Source organism: Chiloscyllium punctatum, chromosome 37 (genome assembly GCF_047496795.1).
Source record: "Chiloscyllium punctatum isolate Juve2018m chromosome 37, sChiPun1.3, whole genome shotgun sequence".
Taxonomy (NCBI): Eukaryota; Metazoa; Chordata; class Chondrichthyes; order Orectolobiformes; family Hemiscylliidae; genus Chiloscyllium; species Chiloscyllium punctatum.
The window spans coordinates 31445684-31470399 of NC_092775.1; the positions used below are offsets into that span (position 1 = coordinate 31445684).

Sequence of the window (24716 nt, forward strand, 5' to 3'; positions counted from 1 at the left end):
ATATACTTAGTGACCCAGCCCTCAAAGGTAAAGAGTTTCCCAGATTCACTACCCTTCTCACAATGCTTCTAAATTCTGCAACTGTTCTTTGTGCATCAAGGTCTAGATCATTAATTCTATCAGGAACAAGATTTAAATACCAATCCCAGGGAACTCTAAACCTGCCTCCAACAAAAAAAACCAAGTAACTAGCACTCAGTTACTCATCACTCAGCCAATTTGTATCCATAGCATCCATGTCCCTTTTAATCTACAAGTTCTAGCATTGTTCTCAAATCTATTATGTGGCACTGTATCAAACACCTTTTCAAAATTCACATACACCAAATCAACAGCAATATCCTCGCCGCCCCTCTCTGCTCAAACCTCATCAAAACAACTCCAGCAAATTAGTTCAACAATTGAATTTCACACTGTCCATGAAACTATTAGTTTTATCCTGAATTATTGTTTCAAGAAGTTTTCCATAACTGCATCAATTGGTCTGTAATTGTTAAGATTTCTCCTTGTACCCTTTTTTGAACAGGGGCATTATGTTTGCAATTCTCCAGTCTTCTCATCACCTCTAAGTATAATGAAGGCTAAAAAATTATGGTAAGTGTCTCTGCTATTTCTTTAGTAAAATTGAATGCATTTCATCCAGTCCCAGGTACTTTGTCAGCTTTGAGTAAAGACAATCTATCCAATGCTGCGTCAAATTTGATTTCAGTGACTGAATTTCCTTGTCCATCATCAAGGCTTGGATAGCATCTGTTTCCTTTGTAAAGGCAGATGCAAAGTGTGCATTTAACGTCTGCTTCCATATCTTAATTCTCTTTTGGTCACTAATCAGCATTATTACTTTTACCATCCTGATACTATTTATAAGCATAGAGAAGACTTTAGGATGTCTGATTATATCAGTCACTTTTTATAATCCTTCTTTGCTTCTCTTATTGGCTTTGTCATCTCCCTTTTGAAACTTCTACAGTCAGCCAGGTTGTAAATTGTAGTTTCTACTTGACATCTGTTGAAAGCATGTTTTTTTCTTTTTTTAATCCGAATTGCTACCTCCTCTTTAATTCAGTAGCTCTAAGTTTGTTTGCACGGTTCTTCGCTTTTGAGGAAATACACCTTGCTAGTCTGAACCATCTTTTCTTTGTAGGTAGTCCACTACTCAGCTAGTTTTTCCTGCCAACCTTTGGCTCCAGGTTATCCGGCCCAGCTCTGTTCTTCTCACACCGGATTGTTCATTGTTCTTTTCCACAATTATCCTAAACCTTAGGATACAATCATCATGAAATGTTTAACTATTTCATTTAAACATAAATATTGAATAACTTACCATCTCAAGCATTGCACAAAATTCATCCAATCTGATTAACATTTCTTCAATGCTCTCATCAAGTTTCTTGGCCTACACAAGAAAAAGATACAAGGTACATCATGAGCCCACAATGATAAGTAAATATGAAAATCATATAACCTCTTATCATCCTATTGTATTACAGGGTATCGTTAATGCAATATATTAATAATGTTATATCGTGCATAAAAAGGAAACTTTACCGGTATTATATGCATTTTTGAACATAAGGTAGATTTGACTTGGTAATGCTAGACAAGTCAGACTCCAGAGAGAAACCTGACTTGATAGAGATTAACTTAATTTTTTTTTATAATCGTAGAGGTCTGTTACTGAACACATTCTCAAGAATCTGTCAGTGTACATTTAACACAAAGAATAAAACATTTATTAAATATCATTAGTGGGAAAACTGATGGAGGCCATGACACAGAATAAAGTATATATACACCTTTGAGTCGAGGTGTTGGGACATCATGTTGAGGTTGTACAGGACATTGATGAGGCCTCTTCTGGAGTACTGTGTCCAGGTCTGGTTGCCCTGTTGTAGGAAAGCTATTATCAAGGCTGGAGAGGATTCAGGAAAGGTTTATCAGGATGTTGCCAGGAATAGAAGGTTTAAGTTAAAAGGAGAGGCTGGATAAGGTGAGAGGAGAAAGATTTAACAAAGACATGAGGGGCAATTTTTGTTTTACAGAGTGGTTCTAATATGGAATGAACTTCTAAAACAAGTGATGGATGCAGGTACAGTTACAATGTTTAAAAGACATTTAGATAAGTACACGAATAAGAAATATTTGGGGGATGTGAGCCAAGTGCAGGCAGGTGGGACTAGTTTAGCTTGGGATTATGTTCGGCATGGACTTGTGAACCAAAGAGTTTGTTTCCATGTCTGTATCTGGCCGGATAAACTGGGGCCAAAGGCTGGCAGGAAAAACTAGCTGAGTAATGGACTACCTCCAAAGAAAAGATGGTTCAGACATATATGACTCGCTATGAGACAAAAAGGCTGGAAAGATTTCGTTTCGAACACCAGAAAAGGATTCAAGTTTGTACTACCCCTTTTATCCCAGCAATTATATTTTTACAAACTAAGCCCCAGCAAAGATTTGCCACCATCATCACATCAAGGCTTCTTGCTCCAGCTGACACAGCTACGAGTTTCCTTCTGGCAAATTTCTGTGCATTTACATACTACTCTTATTTCATTCAGCTGAAATGTCTGCCCAACGCATTGAAAACAAACTGCAAAATGAATTCACTGTTACTTTAACATCAGAGCAAATTTGAGTTCCCTAAACCCAATTCCCAATAGTCTTGCAGGATTTCCGACAGGAATGTTGAACAATTCATTCTCTGGCACACCCAGACAATCACTGACTCCCTTCTGGATTTTTCTCTATCTGTGTCTCCCTTGGCAACAGAAATTTTATCTATTTTATTTAATGCAGTAAATTACAATCCCCCATCTGGGTTTGTATAGGCTAATCAAAAAGCTTGAAATACAAATGGAAACATTCTTCATCTTAACAACAAAAAGGAAGAAAATATTGTAATGCAAACTGTAAGATTCATGTATATTTTAAAAATCATTTATTACTAGTTTGAACTTATGTTTTTTGAGTTAACAACATGGATTTTCTTAGAGTCTAAAGTTATTTTGTAGCTACTTCTGTTGCCATGGGGATTTATTTTAAAATTATTTTGAGTTTTGGCTTTAGACTGGCTGGATTTTGTGCACTTTTGTTTTCTTCTAGATTATGTTGCAACCCAGTAAGATAAATAATGGGGCCTTAAACCTTGATTTTTTCCAAGTTTAAGTGAAACACATATAGGGTTGAGGGCTAGACTTTCAAGTGGGAGAGCCCAGTGAAATATTTAGATTACAATAGCTGTATAGCCCTGTGCTCCTGAGTAGGTCAAGAGACATAGTGAACTAGGTTACGTTACAGTGTGGAGTTAGTGCTCGTCCTAAACCACAAGTGTTGGCATAAATCTGAAGAGTTTACTTAAAACTGAATACATTTAAGCAGGTGTGAGAAAGTTTCAGGAAGAAGCTATCTACAATTCCAGTCTAAAAGCTGAAGTCACAAGTGACTTGAATATTATGAGGTGTTAGATAAAAGAAATTCTGGTGTGAATATTGTATGAATGACATTCTGGGTACTGTACTAGAGGTGTGTTTTGGGTACTGTATAAACATTGTTTTGTTTCTTTTCAAAGAAATGCTTGGTGATTAATGGGTTTATAGTTCTCTGTGTTTAAAAATCTTTAATTTTATATAGTGGTTTTGTTCATTTATTTTGTTAACAAACCTCTGTTTTATTGTTAAAGCAACATTTACAGCAGTGATTACATTTCGGCGAGAGATCACTTGGTTGAAACCAAAACATCATATTGTGAAGGATCCAGTCAGATACTTGTCTGATAATTACATCAGCCAGGATCACAACAATAACAACTGAGATAAATACAAATTAATTTCCAATTTTATGAAATAACATCTCAGAACTGACCATCAATTATTTTTTTCAGACATTAGGATTCTAGTAAAATGCCATTACATCATGATACTGACAGTAAATAATGTGCAAATCAAATTGGCTTTACAGTAAATCATTAGTTTGCATTATTTTGATATCAGCATTATTACATATACAAAATTCAAGAAAGCTATTTAATTATAAGCACAGCATTACAAATGGATATGGTTTCAAAGTCTTTCATTTGCTGTGAAGGACTCAGAGATCCGGTAGTTGTGAAAGGTGCTATGTAAGACGAAAGCTTTTTCACTCTTTCACAAATTTAATGGAAAAATATATACTGGCATGAATTGGGTATTAAACAATTCATTTTATTATCCATACTTCACTCCAGACTGCAATAATATGCACAATTTAAATGGATGCAGTTTCAATTCGATTATCAGATGTGACATTATGTAAAGATAAAGTCAATGACAGTGGGCATGGAACAGAAAAACAAAAACGAAAATAAAATGTCTGTTGAAAAAAAACATGGAACATAAAACCACCATCATTGCAATAAATCAATTATCCTGAGAATGGCCCAACCTTTTGCACACTGAAACACAACAAATACCAAAACTTCTGTAGGGAGGAATCATATGTACAGCATCGGCAAGTTGTGGTCTCTGAACCTAAGTGTTCCAGAGCTCACACAAAGGTTTAGTTAGACGTGTATCGTGCTTGTTTTTCATCAATTTTCTTCAAAGAGGTTTCCTCAAAAGTGTTAAAATTATAATTTTAATAAACCATCAAGAACAAACAAAATGACATTTAAACTCTTATTTCTTAAGGCGTAGGTGAGGAAGGGAAAGGCAATAGTAGGAAAAGGTAGACTAATTAATATCAAATCCTGAAATAAACAATCGAGTCAGATTTGCAGAAGGAGTGTAGATAAATTTGACAAATCTAGATAAATTTAAACTAAAATGACATTCGGACAGCCAAAACTTTAGCATTTATGTGTGACAATTTCTATCCATAAATGTAAGAAAATTGTTTCACTTTACAAATAATTCTTAACAAATATGCAGTTATTTACAACTTGCAATTTATACTCAGAATATAAAATCAACAGTGAGCTTCAAATTAGTGAAAAAAAATGTAAGTTTTCACATATTTATATTCATTACTCAGTAATTCTCAGTGGAATAAGAACATGAACTATGGGTTTTTTGCAAATGTATACTATTATACTCATTACTACATCTGGTTATAATCAGTGAGTATGGAAATATAATTGAAATTTACAATGTCACACAACTTGGTAAAATGTATAATCTGCATATAAAGTGCACTTATTTTAAAATATGGAAGTAAATCAGAGCAAAATTAATCTTATAACAATATTTTCCAAATTCTGACTTTATATAAGGAGATACGATATTCTGTCACTATTCACACCTGAATCCTAGCAATCTTCAAGTACTACTTTCCTAATTGCAGTCAGGAAAGCATGTAAAATCTGACACCTCAATGAGCAGAATAAGGAATGTTATAATTCATGAGGTAAATGGGTTGATAAGCAGCTTGGAAATACACACCACAGAGGTTATGTTAAAAGGCTACAATAGGTTCAAATCAGAAACATTAGTTTCTGAATTCAAATTTATCAAGCTGACTGCTGAAATTGAGGGATACTGCGCTGATAGCTAGATTAATTTTAGGGCTTTGGTCGTCATTAAAGATAATGCCATAATAGGTGGTATCTTAAACTAATGATGTAGTGTTGTATCCCTTTTTAAAAAATATATAATGGTTCGGGAAACCTGTAAGTATGTTTTCAAACATTATTTGCATTTCTACTAAAATAACGTCTTATTATGCTTTTCCAAACCAGGGGGAAGACATGCCATAGCACAGTGTTTACATATATAACCATTATTTAATAGAATGGTTCTTTTAAAAGCAATCAACAATCTTACTTGTAAAACTTATTTCAAGATTCTGAAATTTGCAAACACATATTTCCAACTGTTATATTTTCAAATGTTTCATATTGTAGGCCAAGAGAACAAAGAATAATGCAGCACAGGAAGAGGCCCTTCAGCCCTCCAAGCCTGCATCGCCACATTTTGCCCTTCCATGCTAAAACTGTCTTCACTTACAGGATCCATATACCTCTATTCCTTTCCTGTTCTTGTACTTGTCCAGGAGATTCTTGAATGTGCAACTGTGTCTGCTTCCACCACCTCCTCTGGAAATGCAATCCAGGCACTCACCATCCTCTGTGTGAAAAACTTGCCTCACATCTCTTTTAAACATCCCCCCTCGTACCTTGAACCAGTGTCCCCTAGTAATTGACCTCTCCACCCTGGGAAAAAGCCTCATACTTTCCACTCTCTCTATGCCATTCACAATTTTATAAACTTCTATTAGGTTGCCCCTTAACCTCCTGTGAAAACAAACCCAATCTGTCCAACCTTCCTTCAAAGCTAAAATCCCCTGTACTAGGCAACATCCTGGTAAACCTTTTCTGTACCCTCTCCAAAGCATCCACATCCTTCTGGTAGTGTGGTGACCAGAAACAATTAAAAACAGAAACAGTTTAAGTGTGTAAAATTTATTTTGTAATTAAATTGGTTCAGAGATCAAACCTGTAGCTCCAGTCATAGACTCATAGAGATGTACAGCATGGAAACAGACCCTTCAGTCCAACCCGTCCATGCCACCCAGATATCCCAACCCAATCTAGTCCCTCCTGCCAGCACCCGGCCCATATCCCTCCAAACCCTTCCTATTCATATACCCATCCAAATGCCTCTTAAATGTTGCAAATGTACCAGCCTCCTCCTCATCCTCTGGCAGCTCATTCCATACACATACCACCCACTGTGTGAAAAAGTTGCCCCTTAGGTCTCTTTTAAATCTTTCCCCTCTCACCGTAAACCTATGCCCTCAGGGAAAAGACTTTGCTTATTTACCCTATCCATGCCCCTCATAATTTCGTAAACCTCTACAAGGTCACCCCTCAGCCACCAACACTCCAGGGAAAACAGCCCCAGCCTGTTCTGCCTCTCCTTATAGCTCAATCCTCCAACCCTGGCAACATCCTTGTAAATCCTTTCTGAGCCCTTTCAAGTTTCACAACGTCTTTCCAATAGGAAGGAGACCAGAATTGCATGCAATATTCTAACAGTGGCCTAACCAATATCCTGTACAGCCGCAACATGACCTCCCAACTCCTGTACTCAATACTCTGACCAATGAAGGAAAGCATACCAAACGCCTTCTTCACTATCCTATCTACCTGCAACTCCACTTTCAAGGAGCTATGAACCTGCACTCCAAGGTCTCTTGGTTTAGCAACACGCCCTAGAACCTTACCATTAAGCATATAAGTCCAGCTAAGATTTGCTTTCCCTAAATGCAGCACCTTCCATTTATCTGAATTAAACATCTATCTGCCACTTTTCAGCCCATTGGCCCACCTGATTTTGACAAATAGCTCGACATGAACAAAACTGAAGCCACGAGTTCAGGTCTTGCTTGAGCTAGCTCAGTTCTTGCCAACACACCATTTCTACGGATTACCAAAAATACATAGACAAGGGGCCCATCTCAGACCCATAGCCTCACTTCCCGGTACACCGACATACAGACTTGCAAAGGGACTGCAACGCAAACTGGAACACCTAGTAGAAGACTCAAGCCACTCCATCAACTCCAGCCAGGAATTCCTTAACATCAAAGACACCAAGGTAAAGGACAACGAGGTCATTGTTTCCTTTGATGTGATCGCCCTATTCACATCAATAAATATCACCCTAACCAAAGAAACACTGGCCTCACTGCTAGATGAACTAAGGACACAAACACCTAACAGCACCAACTCCATCAGCAAGGACATTGTGTTGCTTACCTGCTGTCAGGATCAAAGATGTCTCAGAGGGTGCAGAACGTTCTCAAGGGGGAAAGAGGGGCCAGCAGGAGGAACCAACAACATAGGAAGGGAAAAGGTTGAGATTCCGAAGGGAGATTACAGAGTTAGGCAGGAATTTAAAAAGGAGGTCCTTGAGAGTAGTAATATCTGGATTAATCCCGGTGCTACATGCTAGTGAGGGCATGAATAGGAGGATAGAGCAGATGAATGCATGGCTGAGGAGCTGGCGTATGGGAGAAGGATTCACGTTTTTGGATCATTGGAATCTCTTTTGGGGTAGAAATGACCAGTACAAGGAGGACAGATTGCATCTAAATTAGAAGGGGACTAATATATTGGGAGGGAGCTAGAGCTGCTCGGGAAGATTTAAACTAGTAAGGTGGGGGATGGGACCCAGGGAGGTAGTGAGGAAAGAGATCCATCTGAGACTGGTACAGTTGAGAACAAAGGCCAGTCAAACAGGGCAGGCAGGGACAAATCAGAGAACAAGGTAGGATTGATCAATTAAACTGCATTTATTTGAATGCAAGAGGCCTAACAGGGAAGGCAGATGAACTCAGGGCATGGTTAGGAACATGGGACTGGTATATCATAGCAATTACAGAAACATGGCTCAGAGGTGGACAGGACTGGCAGCTTAATGTTCCAGGATACAATTGCTACAGGAAGGATAGAAAGGGAGGCAAGAGAGGAGGGAGAGTGGTGTTTTTGATAACGGACAGCATTACAGCAGTAATGAGGGAGGGTATTCCTGGAATCACAGAGGAACCTCGATTATCCGAATACCAATTATCCAAAAATCACACTATCCGATGGAGATCTCGAGGTCCAGACAGAAACACCACATTAAAGATGTTATTCTAACAGTGATTGCATCTTTTGTTTACAGTATTTAAATAGGCACCGTCTCTAAATGACTGACCTCCTGCCCTCTCTCTCTCCCCACACTTTACCTTAGGTTCTACAGAGGGATGTACCCAAAACCCCCCTTCACCAGATAATCTCTCTAACATTGTCCTGTCAAAAGGTGTGCGTACGCGCGCGCGTTGTTTGGAGACTTACCCCACAAAGGCAACTGCAGCAGCAGTCTTTTTGTTGCTGTCCAGTCTGGCTGCCCCTGGAGAGGGGGCGGGGTGGACAGGGTTTGGGAGCCGGGGCTCGCGCGCTTTAAACTGCTGCAGTCTCCTGAACGAGGAGCATACTTTAAAATCTCCGAGCACTAGAGGAAAGGCATTTCATCAATTAACTGAATAATCGATTATCTGAACGAAATAGTGCCTGCCTATCTCGTTCAGATAATTCAGGTTCCCCTGCACATCCAGGGAAGTTATTTGGGTGGAACTGAGAAATAAGGAAGGGAAGATCATCTTATTGCGATTGTATTATAGACCCCTAATAGTCAGAGGGAAATTGAGAAACAAATTTGTAAGGAGATCCCAGTTATCTGTAAGAATATTAGAGTGGTTATGGTAGGGGATTTTAACTTTCCAAACATAGACTAGGACTGCTATACTGTTAAAGATTTAGATGGAGAGGAATTTGTTAAGTGTATACAAGAAAATTTTCTGATTTGGTATGCTGATGTACCTACTAGAGAAGGTGCAAAACTTGACCTACTCTTGGGAAATCAGGCAGGGCAGGTAGCTGAGGTGTCAGTGGGAGAGCACTTTGGGGCCAAAGACCATAATTCTATTAGTTTTAAAATAGTGATAGAAAAGGATAGACCAGATCTAAAAGTTTAATTTCTAAATTGGGAAAAGGCAATTTGATGGTATTAGGAAAGAACTTTTAAAAGTTGATTGGGCGAGATGTTCATAGGTAAAGAGACGGCTAGAAAATGGGAAGCCTTCAGAAATGAGATATCAAGGTCCAGAGAAAGTATATTCCTGTTCGGGTGAAAGGAAAGGCTGGTAGGTAGAGGGAATGTTGGACGACTAAAGAAATTGCAGTTTTGCTTAAGAAGGGAGCATATGTCAGGTATAGTCAGGATAGACCGAGTGAATCCTAACAAGAGTATATAGGCAGTAGGAGTATACTTAAGAGAGAAATCAGGAGGGCAAAACGGGGAAATGAGATAACTTTGGCAAATAGAATTAAGGAGAATCCAAAGGGTTTTTACAAATACATTAAGGACAGAAGGGTAACTAGGGAGAGAATAGGGCCCCTCAAAGATCAGCAAGACAGCCTTTGTATGGAGCCGCAGGTGATGGGGGAGATACTAAATGTGTAAATGAGGACATGGAAGATACAGGATGTAGGGAAATAGATGGTGACATCTTGGAAAATGTCCATATTACAAAGGAGGCTGCTGGATGTCTTGAAACGCATAAATCCCCAGGACCTGAACAGGTGTACTCTAGAACTCTGTGGGAGTAGACAATAGGACAGGAGTAGGCCATTCGACCCTTCGAGCCAGCACCACCATTCATTATGATCATGGCTGATCATCCACAATCAGTATCCTGTTCCTGGCTTATCCCCATAACCCTTGATTCCACGATCTTTAAGAGCTCTATCCATCTCTTTGTTGAAAGTATCCAGAGACTTGGCCTCCACTGTCTTCGAGGGCAGAGTATTCCATATACCCACTGTCCTCTGGGTGAAGAAGTTTCTCCTCAACTCTGCTCTAAGTGGCCTACCCCTTTTTTTAAACTGTGTCCTCTGGTTCTGGACTCATCCATCAGCAGAAACATGCTTCCTGCCTGCAGAGTGTCCAATCCTTTAATAATCTTATACGTCTCAATCAGACCCCCTCTCATCCTTCTGAACTCAAGTGTATACAAGCCCAGTCGCTCCAGTCTTTCAGCATATATTAGTGCCTCCTCTGATGTACAAGAACACCTAGATCTTGTTGTACTTCCTCTTTACCTAACTTGACTCCATGTAGATACTAATGTGCCTTCCTGTTCTTGCCACCAAAGTGGATAACCACACATTTATCACATTAATTGCATCTGCCATGCATCCGTCCACTCACCTAGCCTGTCCAAGTCACCCTGTAATCTCATAATATCCTCCTCACATTTCACCGTGCCACCCTTCTTTGTGTCATCAGCACATTTGCTAATATTACTTTTAATAACTACAATATATATGAATGATATAGATGAAAACAGCTGCGGTCCCAGCACTGAATCTTGTGGTACCCCACTGGTCATTGCCTGCCATTCCAAAAGGGACCCATTTATCATTGCTCTTTGCTTCCTGTCAGCCAACCAATTTTCAATCCAAGTCAGTATTTTGCCAACAATACCATGTGACCTAATTCTGTTCACTAATCTAATATATAGAACTTGATCAAAGGCTTTCTGAAAGTCCAGGGACACTATATCCACTGGCTCTCCCTTGTCCATCTTCATAGTTACATCCTCAAAGAATTCTAGAAGATTAGTCAAGCAAGATTTTCCCTTCATAAATCCATGCTGACTCTGACCTATCCTGTTACTGCTATCCAAATGAGTCATAATTTCATCTTTTATAATTGACTCCAGCATCTTTCCCACCACTGACGTCAGGCTAACCGGTTTATTCCCTGTTTTCCCTCTGCCTCCTTCCTTGAAAGGTGGGACAACATTAGCCACCCTCCAATCCACAGGAACTGATCCTGAATCGATAGAACATTGGAAAATGATTACCAATGTGTCCACGATTTCTAGAGCCACCTCCTTAAGTACCCTGGAATGCAGACCATTGGGTCCCGGGGACTGATCAGCCTTCAGACCTAACAGTCTATTCAACACCATTTCCTGCCTAAAATAAATTCCCTTCAGTTCATCCATTACCCTAGGTCCTTCAGCCACTATTACATCTGGAAGATTGCTTGTGTCTTCCCCAATGAAGACAGATCCAAAGTACCTATTCAACTCTTCTGTCATTTCCTTGTTCCCCATAATAAATTCACCCATTTCTGCCTTCAAGGGACCAATTTTAGTCTTAACCAGTTTTATTTCTTTTCACATTCCTAAAAAAGCTTTTACTATTCTCCTTTATATTTTTGGCCAGTTTACCTTCGTACCTCATTTTTTTTCTCCGTGTATTGCCTTTTTAGTTATCCTCTGTTGCTATTTTAAAGTTTCCCAGTCCTCCAGCTTCCCGCTCATCTTTGCTATGTTATACTTTTTTTTATCTTTATACAGTCCTTAACTTCCCTCATCAGCCACGGCTGTTCCTGCCTCCCCTTAGGATCTTTCTTCCTCTTTGGAATGAACTGTTCCTGCACCTTCTGCATTATATCCAGAAAGATCTGCCATTGTTGTTCCACTGCCATCCCTGATAAGGTATTGAATCATTGAACTTTGGCCAGCTCTTCCCTCATAGCTCCATAGGTCCCTTTGTTCAACTTCTGATTCTCCCTTCTCCCTCTCAAACTGCAGATTAAAACTTATCATATTATGGTCACTACCTCCTAATGGCTCCTTTACTTCGAGGTCTCTGATCAAATCTGGTTCATTGCACAATACCAGATTCAGAATTGCCTTCTCCCTGGTCGGCTCCAGTACAAGCTGTTCTAAGAATCCATCTTGGAGGCACTCCATAAACTCCCTTTCTTGGGATCCAGTACCATCCTGATTCTCCCAGTCTACCTGCATGTTGAAATTCCCCATAACAACTGTAGTAATACCTTTGCGACAGGCCAATTTCAACTCCTTATTCAACTTCCACCCCACATCCAGACTACTGTTTGGCGGCCTCTGGATAACTCCCTTCTACCCTTAAAAATTCTCAGCTCTATCCATACTGACTTTACATCTCCTGATTCTATGTCCCCCCCTCACAAGGGACATTCCTCACCCAACAGGGCCACCCCACTCCCTCTGCCCATCAGTCTGTCCTTTCGATAGCACGTTTAGCCTTGAATATTCATTTCCCAGGCCCTGTCCACTTGAAGCCACGTCTCAGTTAGCCCCACAACATTGTACATGCCAATTTCCAATTGAGCCTCAAGTTCATCACCTTATTTCTTATGTTTTGTGCATTCATATATATTTTCAATTTGTTACTCCTCTCATCCTTCCTATCAATCCCTATTTCACTTGACCATACTGTATGATCCCTTCTCGAGTTTTCTGCTCCATTGATTCTGTTGTCTTTCTTAACTTCCTCTTATTCTCACTTTCCCTTTAACTTCCTACTTGAATTTCCAATATGTCCCCTCCCACCCACTACTTGGTTTAAACACACCCATGTTGTAACGGCAAACCTGCCTGCCAGAATGCTGGTTCCCCACCTATTAAGGTGCAACCCGTCCCTCTTGTATAATTTATCCTTTCCGCAAAACATACCCCCCACTGATCCAAGAGTTTAAATCCTAGCTTCCTGCACCAGTTCCTCAGCCACACATTCAAGTCCATTATCTCCCTGTTCCTGCCCTCTCCAGCCCAAGGAACTGGAGAGATAACCACCCTGGAAGTCCTGCTTTTCAGCCTTCTTCAGAGTTCTCTGAAGTCCCTCTGTAGAATGTTCCTCCTCTTCTTCCTAGCATCATTTGTGCCGACATGCACCACCACCTCTGGCTCTTCATCTTCGCCCTTGAAGATTCCCTGCACTCTTGTTGGTGATGTCCTGGATCCTGGCACCAGGAAGGCAACACACCATCCTCAAATCCTGCCTTTGCTGCAGAAACCCCTTTCAGTCCTTCACACTATGGAGTCCCCACTACCTCGGACTCTGCATGATGTCTGACTCCTCGGCTCTGCCTCCATGCCAACTTTCGATTGGCAGACTTGTCCGCCTCTCGGACTGGCCTCTCGGACTGGCAGTGTCGTCTGTCTTGACAGTTTCCAAGAGAGTCAACCTGTTCATGAGAGCTACTTTCCCTGGGGTCTCTTGTACTTGAATCATCTCTTCCTTCCTCATTGTCATCTCCCTTCTCTCTTCTGGAATGCTCTTCTGGAAGGTCCTGTCCAGAAAATTCTTGTTCTCTTGGATGAGCCCGAGGTCATCTAGTTCTTTTTTCAGTGCTGCAACATGCTCCTGCATGAGTTGAATATGTACACACTTTCCACAGCTACAGGAGCCAGAGACACCATCAGTGTCCCTGACCTCCCACATCATGCACTAGGGAAGCTAGAGAAGTGATTGCTGAGCCTCTTGCTGAGATATCTGTATCATCGATAGTCACAGGTGAGGTGCCGGAAGACTGGAGGTTGGCTAATGTGGTGCCATTGTTTAAGAAAGGTGGTAAGCACAAGCCAGGGAACTATAGACCAGTGAGCCTGACATCGGTAGTGGGCATGTTTTTGGAGGGAATCCTGAGGGACAGGATGTACATGTATTTGGAAAGGCAAGGACTGATTAGGGATTGTCAACATGGCTTTATTCATGGGAAATCATGTCTCACAAACTTGATTGAGCTTTTGAAGAAGTAACAAAGAGGACTGATGAGGCAAAGCAGTAGATGTGATCTATATGGATTTCAGTAAGGCATTCGACAAGGCTCCCCGTGGGAGACTGGAGCAAGGTTAGATCTCACGGAATACAGGGAGAACTAGACATATGGATACAGAACTGGCTCAAAGGTAGAAGACAGAGGGTGGTGGTGGAGGGTTGTTTTTCAGACTGGAGGCCTGTTACCAGTGGAGTGCCACAAGGATCGGTGCTGCGTCCACTACTTTTCATTTTTATATAAGTGATTTGGAATGTGAGAATAAGAGGCATGGTTGGTAAGTTTGCAGATGACACCAAAATTGGAGGTGTAGTGGACAGCAAAGAAGGTTACCTCAGATTACAACGGGATCTTGATCAGATAGGCCTGAGGGCTGAAAAGTGGCAGATGGTGTTTAATTTAGATAAAGGTGAGGTGTTGCATTTTGGGAAAGCAAATCTTAGCAGGACTTATACACTTAATGGTAAGGTCCTAGGGAATATTGCTGAACAAAGAGACCTTCGGATACAGATTCATTGCTCCTTGAAAGTGGAGTCGCAGGTAGATAGGATAGTGAAGGCAGCATTTGGTATGCTTCCCTTTATTTATCAGAGTATTTAGTACAGGAGTTGGGAGGTCATGTTGCAGCTGTACAGGACACTGGTTAGGCCACTGTTGGAATATTGCGTGCAATTCTGGTCTCCTTCCTATCAGAATGATATTGTGAAACTTGAAAGGGTTCAGAAAAGATTTACAAGGATGTTGCTAGGATTGGATGATTTGAGCTATAGGGAGAGGTTGACTAGGCTAGGGCTGTTTTCTCTAGAGCGCGAAGGCTGAGGGGTGACCTTATAGAGGTTTACAAAATCATGAGGGGCATGGATAGGATAAATGGACAAAGTCTTTTCCCTGGGGTGGGGGAGTCCAGAACTAGACGGCATAAGTTTAGGGTGAGAGGGGAAAGTTTTAAAAAGACCTAAGGGACAACTTTTTCATGCAGAGGGTGGTACGTGTATGGAATGAGCTGCCGGAGAAAGTGGTGAGGCTAGTATAATTGCAACATTTAAAAGGTATCTTGATGGGTATATGAATAGGAAGGGTTTGGAGAGATATGGGCCAGATGCGGGCAGGTGGGACTAGATTGGGTTGAGATAGCTGGTCGGCATGGACGAGTTGGACTAAATGGTCTGTTTTCGTGCTGTACATTTCTATGACTTTATGACAGCATCCTCAAACTAGTAGATCTGTACCTCACAACCCACTTCACCTTCAACAACAAGATCTACAAACAAATCAATGGGACGCCTATGGGATCACCAGTAACAGGTCTCTTAGCAGATGCAGATATGCAGAGGTTGGAACGAACAACCCTTCCCACGATATAGCCCAAGCGTTGGGTCCACTATGTGGATGACCTTTTTGTCATCATGAAATGCAATAAATTAGAAGAAACCCACAAACACATAAACAATAGCCTTACCAGTATAAAGCTCATCAAAGAGGAAGAGAACAGCGAGACTCCCCTTCCAAGACATCACTGTAAAACGAAAAGCCAAAGGAGATCGGGAGGCCAATGTCGACAGGAAAGCCACACACACTGACCAGATTCTCAATTTCAGGAGCAATCATCCCAACACCCACAAATGATGCTGCATCAGGACATTATTTAAACAAGCCACAACACACTACAGCACCCAGGAACTATGAGAAGCCAAGGAAAAACACTTATGCAAAGTCTTCAGGAACAACAGATAAGCACAGTCCGCCAATTCCTACATGACAGACCTAAACAAGAAGACACAACACGCCAAAGACTCTAACCACCCTACCATACATCAAAAATATCTTGGAGATGATCACCAGACTACTCTGGACCCTAGGCATCATGGTAGCCCACAAAGCTACCACCATACTGAAACAGCTCCTGATGAATTTAAAGGACCCCGTACCAACAATCAGCAGAACAAATGCCATATACAAAATACCCTGCAAGGACTGCAACAAACATTACATTGCACAGACAGGCAGGAAACTAACCACCTGAGTACCAACTAGCCACCAAAAGACGTGACCAACTATCACTAGTATCCATACATGCAGACAAAGAGGGACACCAGTTGGACTGGGACAATACATCCATCCTAGGACAGACTAAACAAAGACACGCATGGGAATACCTAGAGACCTGGCAGTCAAAACAGAACCCCATTATCAAAAGTATTAATTTGGACCCCATTTACCAACCTCTCAGAAAAAGAACCGGAAGTGATATCACCCACCACAACAGACCAAGACAGATAAATAGCAAGCGGGACAGAACACCAACGCTTCATTGGAGCTCATTGATGATGTTACCTCGCATGGTGATGAAATGTCTGAGAGTAAATCTACAAATGTACTACTTTCTGGCTGTTTGCTGATGCTTAACCAAATGTTGTGCAATTTTTAAAGTTCTGTTTAATCTCAAGCTTTCCCCATGACCAAATTTGGTTTCCCTTACCTCTGAAACATATGGTATTCAACAAACTTCATCTCTTCTGCCCTCTCATTTGTGTCTTCTTCAGACTACAACCAAATTCTCTCAATGAGCATTCCTGTGCCACAAACTTCAAATAATCCACAACTTCATCATCCATGTCCTCACACACCTCAATTAGTTCCTGCTGCCCACTGGTTTTGCTTCAACCCACCTGATCTGGGAATCCTAATATCCACTTCAGCATGTTATCAAATCCTGCTTCAGTTCTGAAGAAGGGTTACTGGACCCAAAACGCTAACTCCCATTTCTCTCCAATGTGCTGCTGGACCTGCTGAGTTTTTCCAGCAATTTTTGTTTTATTTTCTGCTTCTTTTATTGTTTTCTTTCTTTCATCCTCACCAGCTAATGTATTTTGACATTTCACCCCATGTCCATTGTTCAAAAACACTTGCAAAAACTTACTTCATTAATTATGCTTATGGCCTCCTAATTCCTTCCATTAAATTTATTATCCTGTGCTCAACATCCAACTGACTCCAGTTGTGCAATGATTCGAGCGTATAGGTCTGAAAACAATCTAAGGTTTCTGAAGTGTCCAAGAAGGTCAAATTATTTCTGCCAAAGCTCTCCTAAAACCAGATTTGCCATTACAGTTAATTTCATTAATTGTCAACTTTAAGTCTGTGAACAAGTGATAAAACAACTGCAGAAAACAGGAGAATGCTCAGGTGTGGGAATGCTTTATCACAACTATTAGATATTCCTGATGGACTAATATTATCTGTAACATCTCACAGTAAATCCCTTCACATCAAAAACATCAGTAATTTTCAGAGTTCCAACCTGGCCTACTGTGTTTCTCTCAATTTCTGTTTTCCAGCTATTACGAAAGTACCTTCTCCAGGGGTCTCACACTGCGCACCTTTAATAATGTGACCCTGCAATCACAAGGGATTGATGTGGATTTCACCAGTTTCCTCATTTCATCCCAGTCCCAAGCCTCCAAACTTAACACCGTCCTCTTGACCTGTCCATCGTCTTTCCCATTAATCCACTCCACCCTCTGCTCAAACCTATCAATTTCTCCCCCACCTTCATCTACCTATGGTGTTCCCAGCTACCTTCCCCCCCAGCCCCACTCCACTCCCGTTTATCTCTCAGCCACCCCCAGCCCACAAGCCTCATTCTAATAAAGGGTTTATGCTGAAACGTTGATTCTTCCGCTCCTCAGATACTGCCTGACCTGTTGCGTTTTTCCAGCACCACACTCGACTGATATTTTCCTCCAGCATTTGCAGTCCTCACTTTCTCCCACCTCTAATATTCAGTCAAATAGAAAGACTGGTACTGATAGGCGAGCTATCCCTCATCGTTCTAGACTTAGTTGCAGCCTTTGACTGTAATCCAGCTGGATGGGACTAATTTTTCTCGACCAATTTTAGCTACCCTAACCATTGCAAAAATATCATTTGCAATGTCCTCTCTTCCTGCTATCTCTGAGATAGGATTTCCCATGGATCTATCCTTGGCCATTTTTTAATCTCCACCTGCATGATGCCCTTTGATGACATGAAGACTAATGCTGTGCTTTTGGATATGTACACTGGCAACACTTAGTCCTACCTTGCTTCTACTTCTTGATTCCCAACTTAACAGGTTGCTTACTTGACATCCACCACCAGAAAAGCACAATTTCTTCTCAGTAAATATTGCAACATCTTTGCATTACAAATCCAACACCTATTAAACATTGAGAAGATTTAAGCTATGCCATTGGTTTCAAATCTCATTTTCCTAACCACTGATTTATTCCCTCTTTCTCCGGCAATAATCCTAGCCCAGACTGTGGGTGAGAGGATGTAATATTCAATCCTGAAATGAGCTTTCAAAAAGAGGAGCTTTGGCATCACCAAGACACCTAGTTACAATTCCATACTATAATTCAACTTCATCCCTGCTACAGCTCAAAGCCCATTCAACTATGCCCCTTATGTGCTTGCTGGCCTACAATGGCTGCATGTCAATGGCTATTTTGACAAATCCCTCCAGTCTCACCATTCCCAATCTCTATAATCCCCTCCAGCCCCATAATTGTCTGAGATATGTGGCCTAATTTAAAATCCTCCATCATGCCATTAATTGAGTAGCCCTAAGCTCTTGAATTTCCACCGTACACATCGCTAACTCCTATGATTTTTTTAAAGATGCTCCTCAAACTTACTTCTTTGTTTTGGGCTGTCTGTTCTAATGTGTGGCTCAGTACCATACTTTGCTTAAAATATTCCTGTGAAAGCGCTTTGGAATTTTTATAATACGTTATGTGAATATTTATAATGTTGCAGCACCTTTGCAAACCTCTAGGTGTGCCAAAGGAGTTTGATCTTTTTTAATTCTAATCACTATTGTAATATTGCAGCCAATTGGTGTACACCAAGGTCCCACAGCAGTGAGATAATGAATAACTAGTTTACCTGCATTTAACCAGGCCTGAAGAAGGGTTACGCCCGAAACGTCAACTTCTCCACCTCCTGATGCTGCGTGGCTTGTTGTGTTGTTCCAGCCTCCTGCCTGTGTATTTTGGATTCCAACATCTACAGGTTTTGTTTTATCTTTAACCTGTAGGTTAGCTGTCCCATCAAATATAAACCCACAATATTGCTAGAACTGCAGTATAAATGTACTTCCAAGAAATGTGCACCGGAAGGGCTAAATAGATGTTTGTATTTCAGATCAGCGAAGACCGCTTCCAACGAAACTGTACAGATTTCAGATTAGGAGCAGAACATTTTTGTAAACTATTCTAACTTTCAACCTAACGCAGTTAAAGACAAACTACACCAGACTGCAAATATCCCATTTACAACAAAATATTAATGCTTCGAGTTATGAGCTTTACTAAGTTAATATTTCAAGGTGGATGTCGAATTCACTCCAAGTCGGCTCTGACTGATTGCACCTACCTCCAGACAAGGTTCAGCTCCCAGACATGCCGCCAGCTCCTGTGCACTCTGCTGCATCACCCAGCTCTGCACTGGCTCCGAGACCGAGATCGGGCTCCCGCTCCCACTCCCTCCGGAAGGCCCGACCACTGGCTCCGAAACCGGACTCCCGCTCCCTCCACCAAACCCGACCAGTAGCTCAGAATCCGGGCGTCCGGCCGCTCGCTGCCTGTCGATCTCCTCCTCCTCCTGATCCATTAAGAACTGCCGATTTCCGAGCAGCCTCCCGGCCTCTTTGGCGGTTACCTTGGCGACAGCACTACTGCGTCAGCCGCGTTCAGCGACACTCACCCGACACCGTCCCTCCCAGCCTGCAGGCGGCGCTATAACTGACACCGGGAACACAGCATAGCGACACACGCAGGTTGGAGGTTCAATTGTACAAACTCATTCCAGGCATCAAATGAAATTGAAAACCAACTGGAACCTCCTAAATGTAACACAGTTGAGAGAAAAGCATGACTTGGAGATGCAAGTCTAACACCCCCAGTGTTAGACTGGGGTAGACAAAGTTCAAAATCACACGACCTCAGGTTACAGTCCAAAAGGTTTATTTTGAAGCATTAGCTTTCAGAACACCTTACATACAGCGCTGAGCACTCAAGGAGTTCTCCAATTTCAAATAACCCTCCTTTCCATTCTACCTATCAATCCTTCCTCCAAGCAGATTCATCCCTCCCATCATAACCAAGTTGTACCTGCCACCTGTGTTCACCTATCACCACTTTACTATTCAGCCCTCTCCCCACCCAAAGCCCTACTACCCTTCTTTATCTGCAGTTCCCCTTACCCCCACCTCCATTGCTGACGAAGCTTTAAAACCGAAATGTAAACTTCTCCATCTGCTGCTGTTGTTGTCTGGCTTGCTATGTTCTTTCTCTTTTCTAAGGTCAACAAGCAGAAGACTGACAGTGAGAACTGCAGCTACTGGAGATCAGAGTCAAAAAGTGTAGTACTAGAAAAGCACAGCAGGTCAGGTGCATCATGAGGGGAATCAATGTTCAGGCATATGCCCTTCATCAGGAATGCGGGGTAGGAGACAAATTAGGAGGTTTGGGGCCAAGGGGAGAAAGTACCTGGGAAAGCAACAGGTAGATCTCCAGTTACCTTCCCCCAACCCCACTCTCCTATTTATCTCTCAGCCCCTTCCCCCCTCCCCCAACCACATTCCCAATAAGGAGCCTATCCCTGAAACATCAATTTTCCCACTCCTTGGATGCTGCCTGACCTGCTGTGCTTTTCCAATGACACACTTTACTACTTTTTTTTAAAAGGAGTCGAAATCAAGGGAAGCAGCCAATTGTCTTCTGAAAGAAGGGTCACTGGACACGAAATGTTAACTTTCTCTCCACAAACTCTGGATTAGTGGTGCTGGAAGAACACAGCAGTTCAGGCAGCATCCAAGTAGCTTCGAAATCGACGTTTCGGGCAAAAGCCCTTCATCAGGAATAAGGGCTTTTGCCTGAAACGTCGATTTCGAAGCTACTTGGATGCTGCCTGAACTGCTGTGCTCTTCCAGCACCACTAATCCAGAATCTGGTTTCCAGCATCTGCAGTCATTGTTTTTCCCTCCTTTTTTTCTCTCCACAAATGCAATCTTGAGTTTCTTCAGCAATTTCAGTTTTTCAGACAATTGTCTTACATTTCTCACACTATAGTGTTAAATCTCAGGAAAACAGCACAGAAGCGGCTGAATTTAGTATGCGTCAGGGGCTTCTTCTCCCTTTCTACTTGCACAACCATGTCAAAATACAAAAGCCTATGCAGATGTATATATAAAAATAAAACTTTTTAAATCCACAAAATGCTGGAGGAACTCAGCAAGTCTGGCGGTTTATCTCACTACGTATTCAGAACTAAAAATCGTTTGGAAAGGATGGTGTTTATGGGGGGGGGGGGGGGGCAGTAGAGGAGGGGAGGAGAAGAGTGAGTACACCTCGTGACTGTGTTCCAGAAAAAAACCAGAGAGAGAGAGAGAGATGGGATAGGAGATTAAAGAGCTGATAACAAGCTGAGACACAGATAATTACTGCATACGATCCCAACAAGAAGTGTAAAGGTTGAAAAGGGGTTGGTTGACATATTTGTTTCGTCTGGCAGTATAGTAGGTACTTTGCAACAGTATTCACTGCATTTTTTAACCACCTGTAGCAGACTTTACGTGAACTTTTTTTGAGCCAATAAAGTGACTGGACATGATCCCAACATTACAAAAAAACTACAAAGTGCCACATTCTCAAAGGGCACCACAAAATTCCCAAATAGCCCAAACAAAAATTACATGCACAGCATTAGACTACTGTATAATGTTTTCAGGATTGCTAATACATATCCACTTTTCCTACCTATGGCAGAAAATTTCAAATGAACTCATTAACGTAATCAGAAGTCACATGTAACCAGGTTATAGTCCAATTAGTTTATTTGAAATCACAAGTTTTCAAAGCGCTGGTCCTGCTTCAGGTAAAGTCATTTACCCACCTGAGTCCAACACCAGCACCTCCACGTCATGGGTACCATCAACACCACAAACTGCCAGCTCAAAGTGGAGAGGATCTCCAAGCAGATCCTTCACCTGATGAAGGAGTTGTACTCCGAAAGCTTGTGATTTCAAATAAACCTGTTGGACTATAACCTGGTGTCTTGTGACTGCTCATTTTGTCTACCCTAGTCCAATATCAACACCTCCACATCATTGACATATAGACATTCTGTTCCAACGTGACCATGGATAAATGAGGCACTTTAAAATTATAGTTTGTCCACTTTGTTCTCATGAAGTCTTAGAGACACATCAATTAGAATCAATTTTTAATGAATGAAAAGAACAAAGACCAAGACAGCACAGGAACAGGCCCTTCGGCCCATCAAGCTTGCACCGATGTCTAACCCTTATTTAGGCCCACTAATCATTGCTCATACACAGTTTCTAACAGTCAAAGCAATCTCACCCCTTAATGAGCATCTGGATCTATGCCTCCTTTCGAGTAACCATTTCCACTGGAAATCTGTTCTTTGTTTATACATTAGATACAAAAGTACTTAGATATGGTGGGAAAATATGCTGAGACAGATCAGCTACAAACTAGTAAAATGACAGCGCAGGCTAAATAGGCCTGCTGCCATTTTCCATGTTCCTATGATTTTAAGCCGCTGTGAGCTTGATGTTAAAAGTTTTGATACATAATTATGAATATAAAGTAGTATATCAAATTGCTGTACTGGTTATCCACTATTTTGGTCTCCTTCCTATTGGAAAGATGTTGTGAAACTTGAAAGGGTTCAGAAAAGATTTACAAGGATGATGCCAGGGTCGGAGGATTTGAGCTATGGGGAGAGGCTGAACAGGCTGGAGTTGTTTTCCCTGGAGCGTTGGAGGCTGAGGGGTGACCTTATGGAGGTTTACAAAGTTATGAGGGGCATGGATAGGATAAATAGGCAAAGTCTTTTTCCTGGGGTGGGGAAGTCCAGAACTAGAGGGGCATAGGTTTAGGGTGAGAGAGGAAAGATATAAAAGGGACCTAAGGGGCAACTTTTTCACGCAGTGGGTGGTACGTGCATGGAATGAGCTGCCAGAGGAAATGGTGGAGGCTAGTACAATTGCAACATTTAAAGGCATCTGGATGGGTATATGAATGGGAAGAGTTTGGAGGGATATGGGTCAGGTGCTGTCAGGTGGGACTAGATTGGGTTGGGATATCTGGTCAGCATGGATGCGTTGGACCGAAGGGTCTGATTCCGTGCTGTACATTTTCTAGGACTCTAATACAAAAGGAAACATTTTTCAATGTAGGGTCATACTCATGAAAGACATTTTCTAATTTACATTTATATTACTGTGCAAGCGAAGTTCAATTTGATTTCTACCTCAAAGATGTTGGTCTGCGAAAATACATTAATCATGTTGATAGTAACACTACGCACTCTACTTTGTTGGAGAAACAATATACCAAATCTTACAACGTTATTCACTCAGGGCATTGTACTACAAAAAATCTCTATTGGCTAGGATAACACATCATTAATAGTTATTCCCTACTAAGTTATGTCCCTCATTTACTTCAACCTTTAGCCTCTCAGTCAAATAACTTAACAATCATAATTGTTTTCATATTCTTATAGTGCTTGCACAAAACCATATCGTAGAAATTCAATTACCTATTAACTTTTTTATGAAGTGCAATGCAATCTTAAAATACAAGAACTAATCATTATTTAAATTACTAGTTGAAAACTGGTTTGGCATACATCTTAGACACCAGAAACAATCAATCAATCAGCATGCTATCCAGTGGCAGGACTGTTACAATGATTCCAAAAGTGTAATTCATGTTTTCAATAAATAAAACCATATTATCTTTAAAAAGTTAAATAAATATTTTGTTCCAGAAACCAAAATTGGAAGAATATCACCACTTGAAGTACAGCATAAAATATTTTGGTTTGCAAGAAAATTGCTACAAAACAGACAGCAACCACTAAACCTTTGGAATTTTGAAGGTAAAATTTGAAGTAATTCTATAACTTCCTTATTCATAAAATAAGTGATGGTAGAAGGAGGTTTCCTCTGTGTTATAAATCTTGCTCTTTATAGACAAGTTTGCAATTTCAAATCTTATCAGGCTTTTATCACCACAATCAACTCACGAGTCCAAAATGCCTCAACAGACAATACAGAATTTTTTTTTTCGCTGTGATAATCGATTGTATACTTATACAGATTTGAAATATAAGAACTGAGAATTTCATTACATATATTCTGATCTCAGCATTTCCAATTTAATTCTTAAAAGATAAAATTTGTAAGGACCAGTTTGTCTTTATTAAGTAAAACAACTGCAAAAACAGGACAAAATAAATTGTTTATTCACCAGCTTTTATTGTTATATTCAACAGTGTACATGCCAAGTTTTCTGTTCCCATTTCTACAGATTGCATTTGATACTAATTCTATGTCATGTGAAAAGTATAGCAAAGGGATTTAAAGTGCAATATTTCATTTATTTTATTTGAAGTGATGAATAGTTTGCTTAATAAATTCAAGTAACTTCAAATTCTCAAAAGCTAGTCACAAATATGGAATAGCTGTAGACGATAAACTCTGCAAGTATTAGGATTGTA

General features: G+C 40.9%; 1 protein-coding gene across 3 annotated transcripts in view; it reads right to left on the minus strand.

Annotated features, from left to right (window-relative positions):
• Positions 1-19892, minus strand: part of LOC140462973 (breast carcinoma-amplified sequence 4-like) — a 31540-nt gene extending 11648 nt beyond the window's left edge. For 2 of the 3 annotated variants that reach the window (XM_072556543.1, XM_072556545.1), the window contains exons 1-3: positions 19557-19892; positions 1797-1886; positions 1325-1396 (exon numbers count right to left, since the gene is read on the minus strand). In XM_072556543.1, the coding sequence (XP_072412644.1) occupies positions 1325-1396; positions 1797-1886; positions 19557-19793 (399 nt within the window). In that variant the 5' untranslated portion in view covers positions 19794-19892. The remainder of the gene's footprint in view (positions 1-1324; positions 1397-1796; positions 1887-19556) is intronic. The other variant, XM_072556544.1, reaches the window with a different exon arrangement.
• Positions 19893-24716: the final 4824 nt, after the last annotated feature.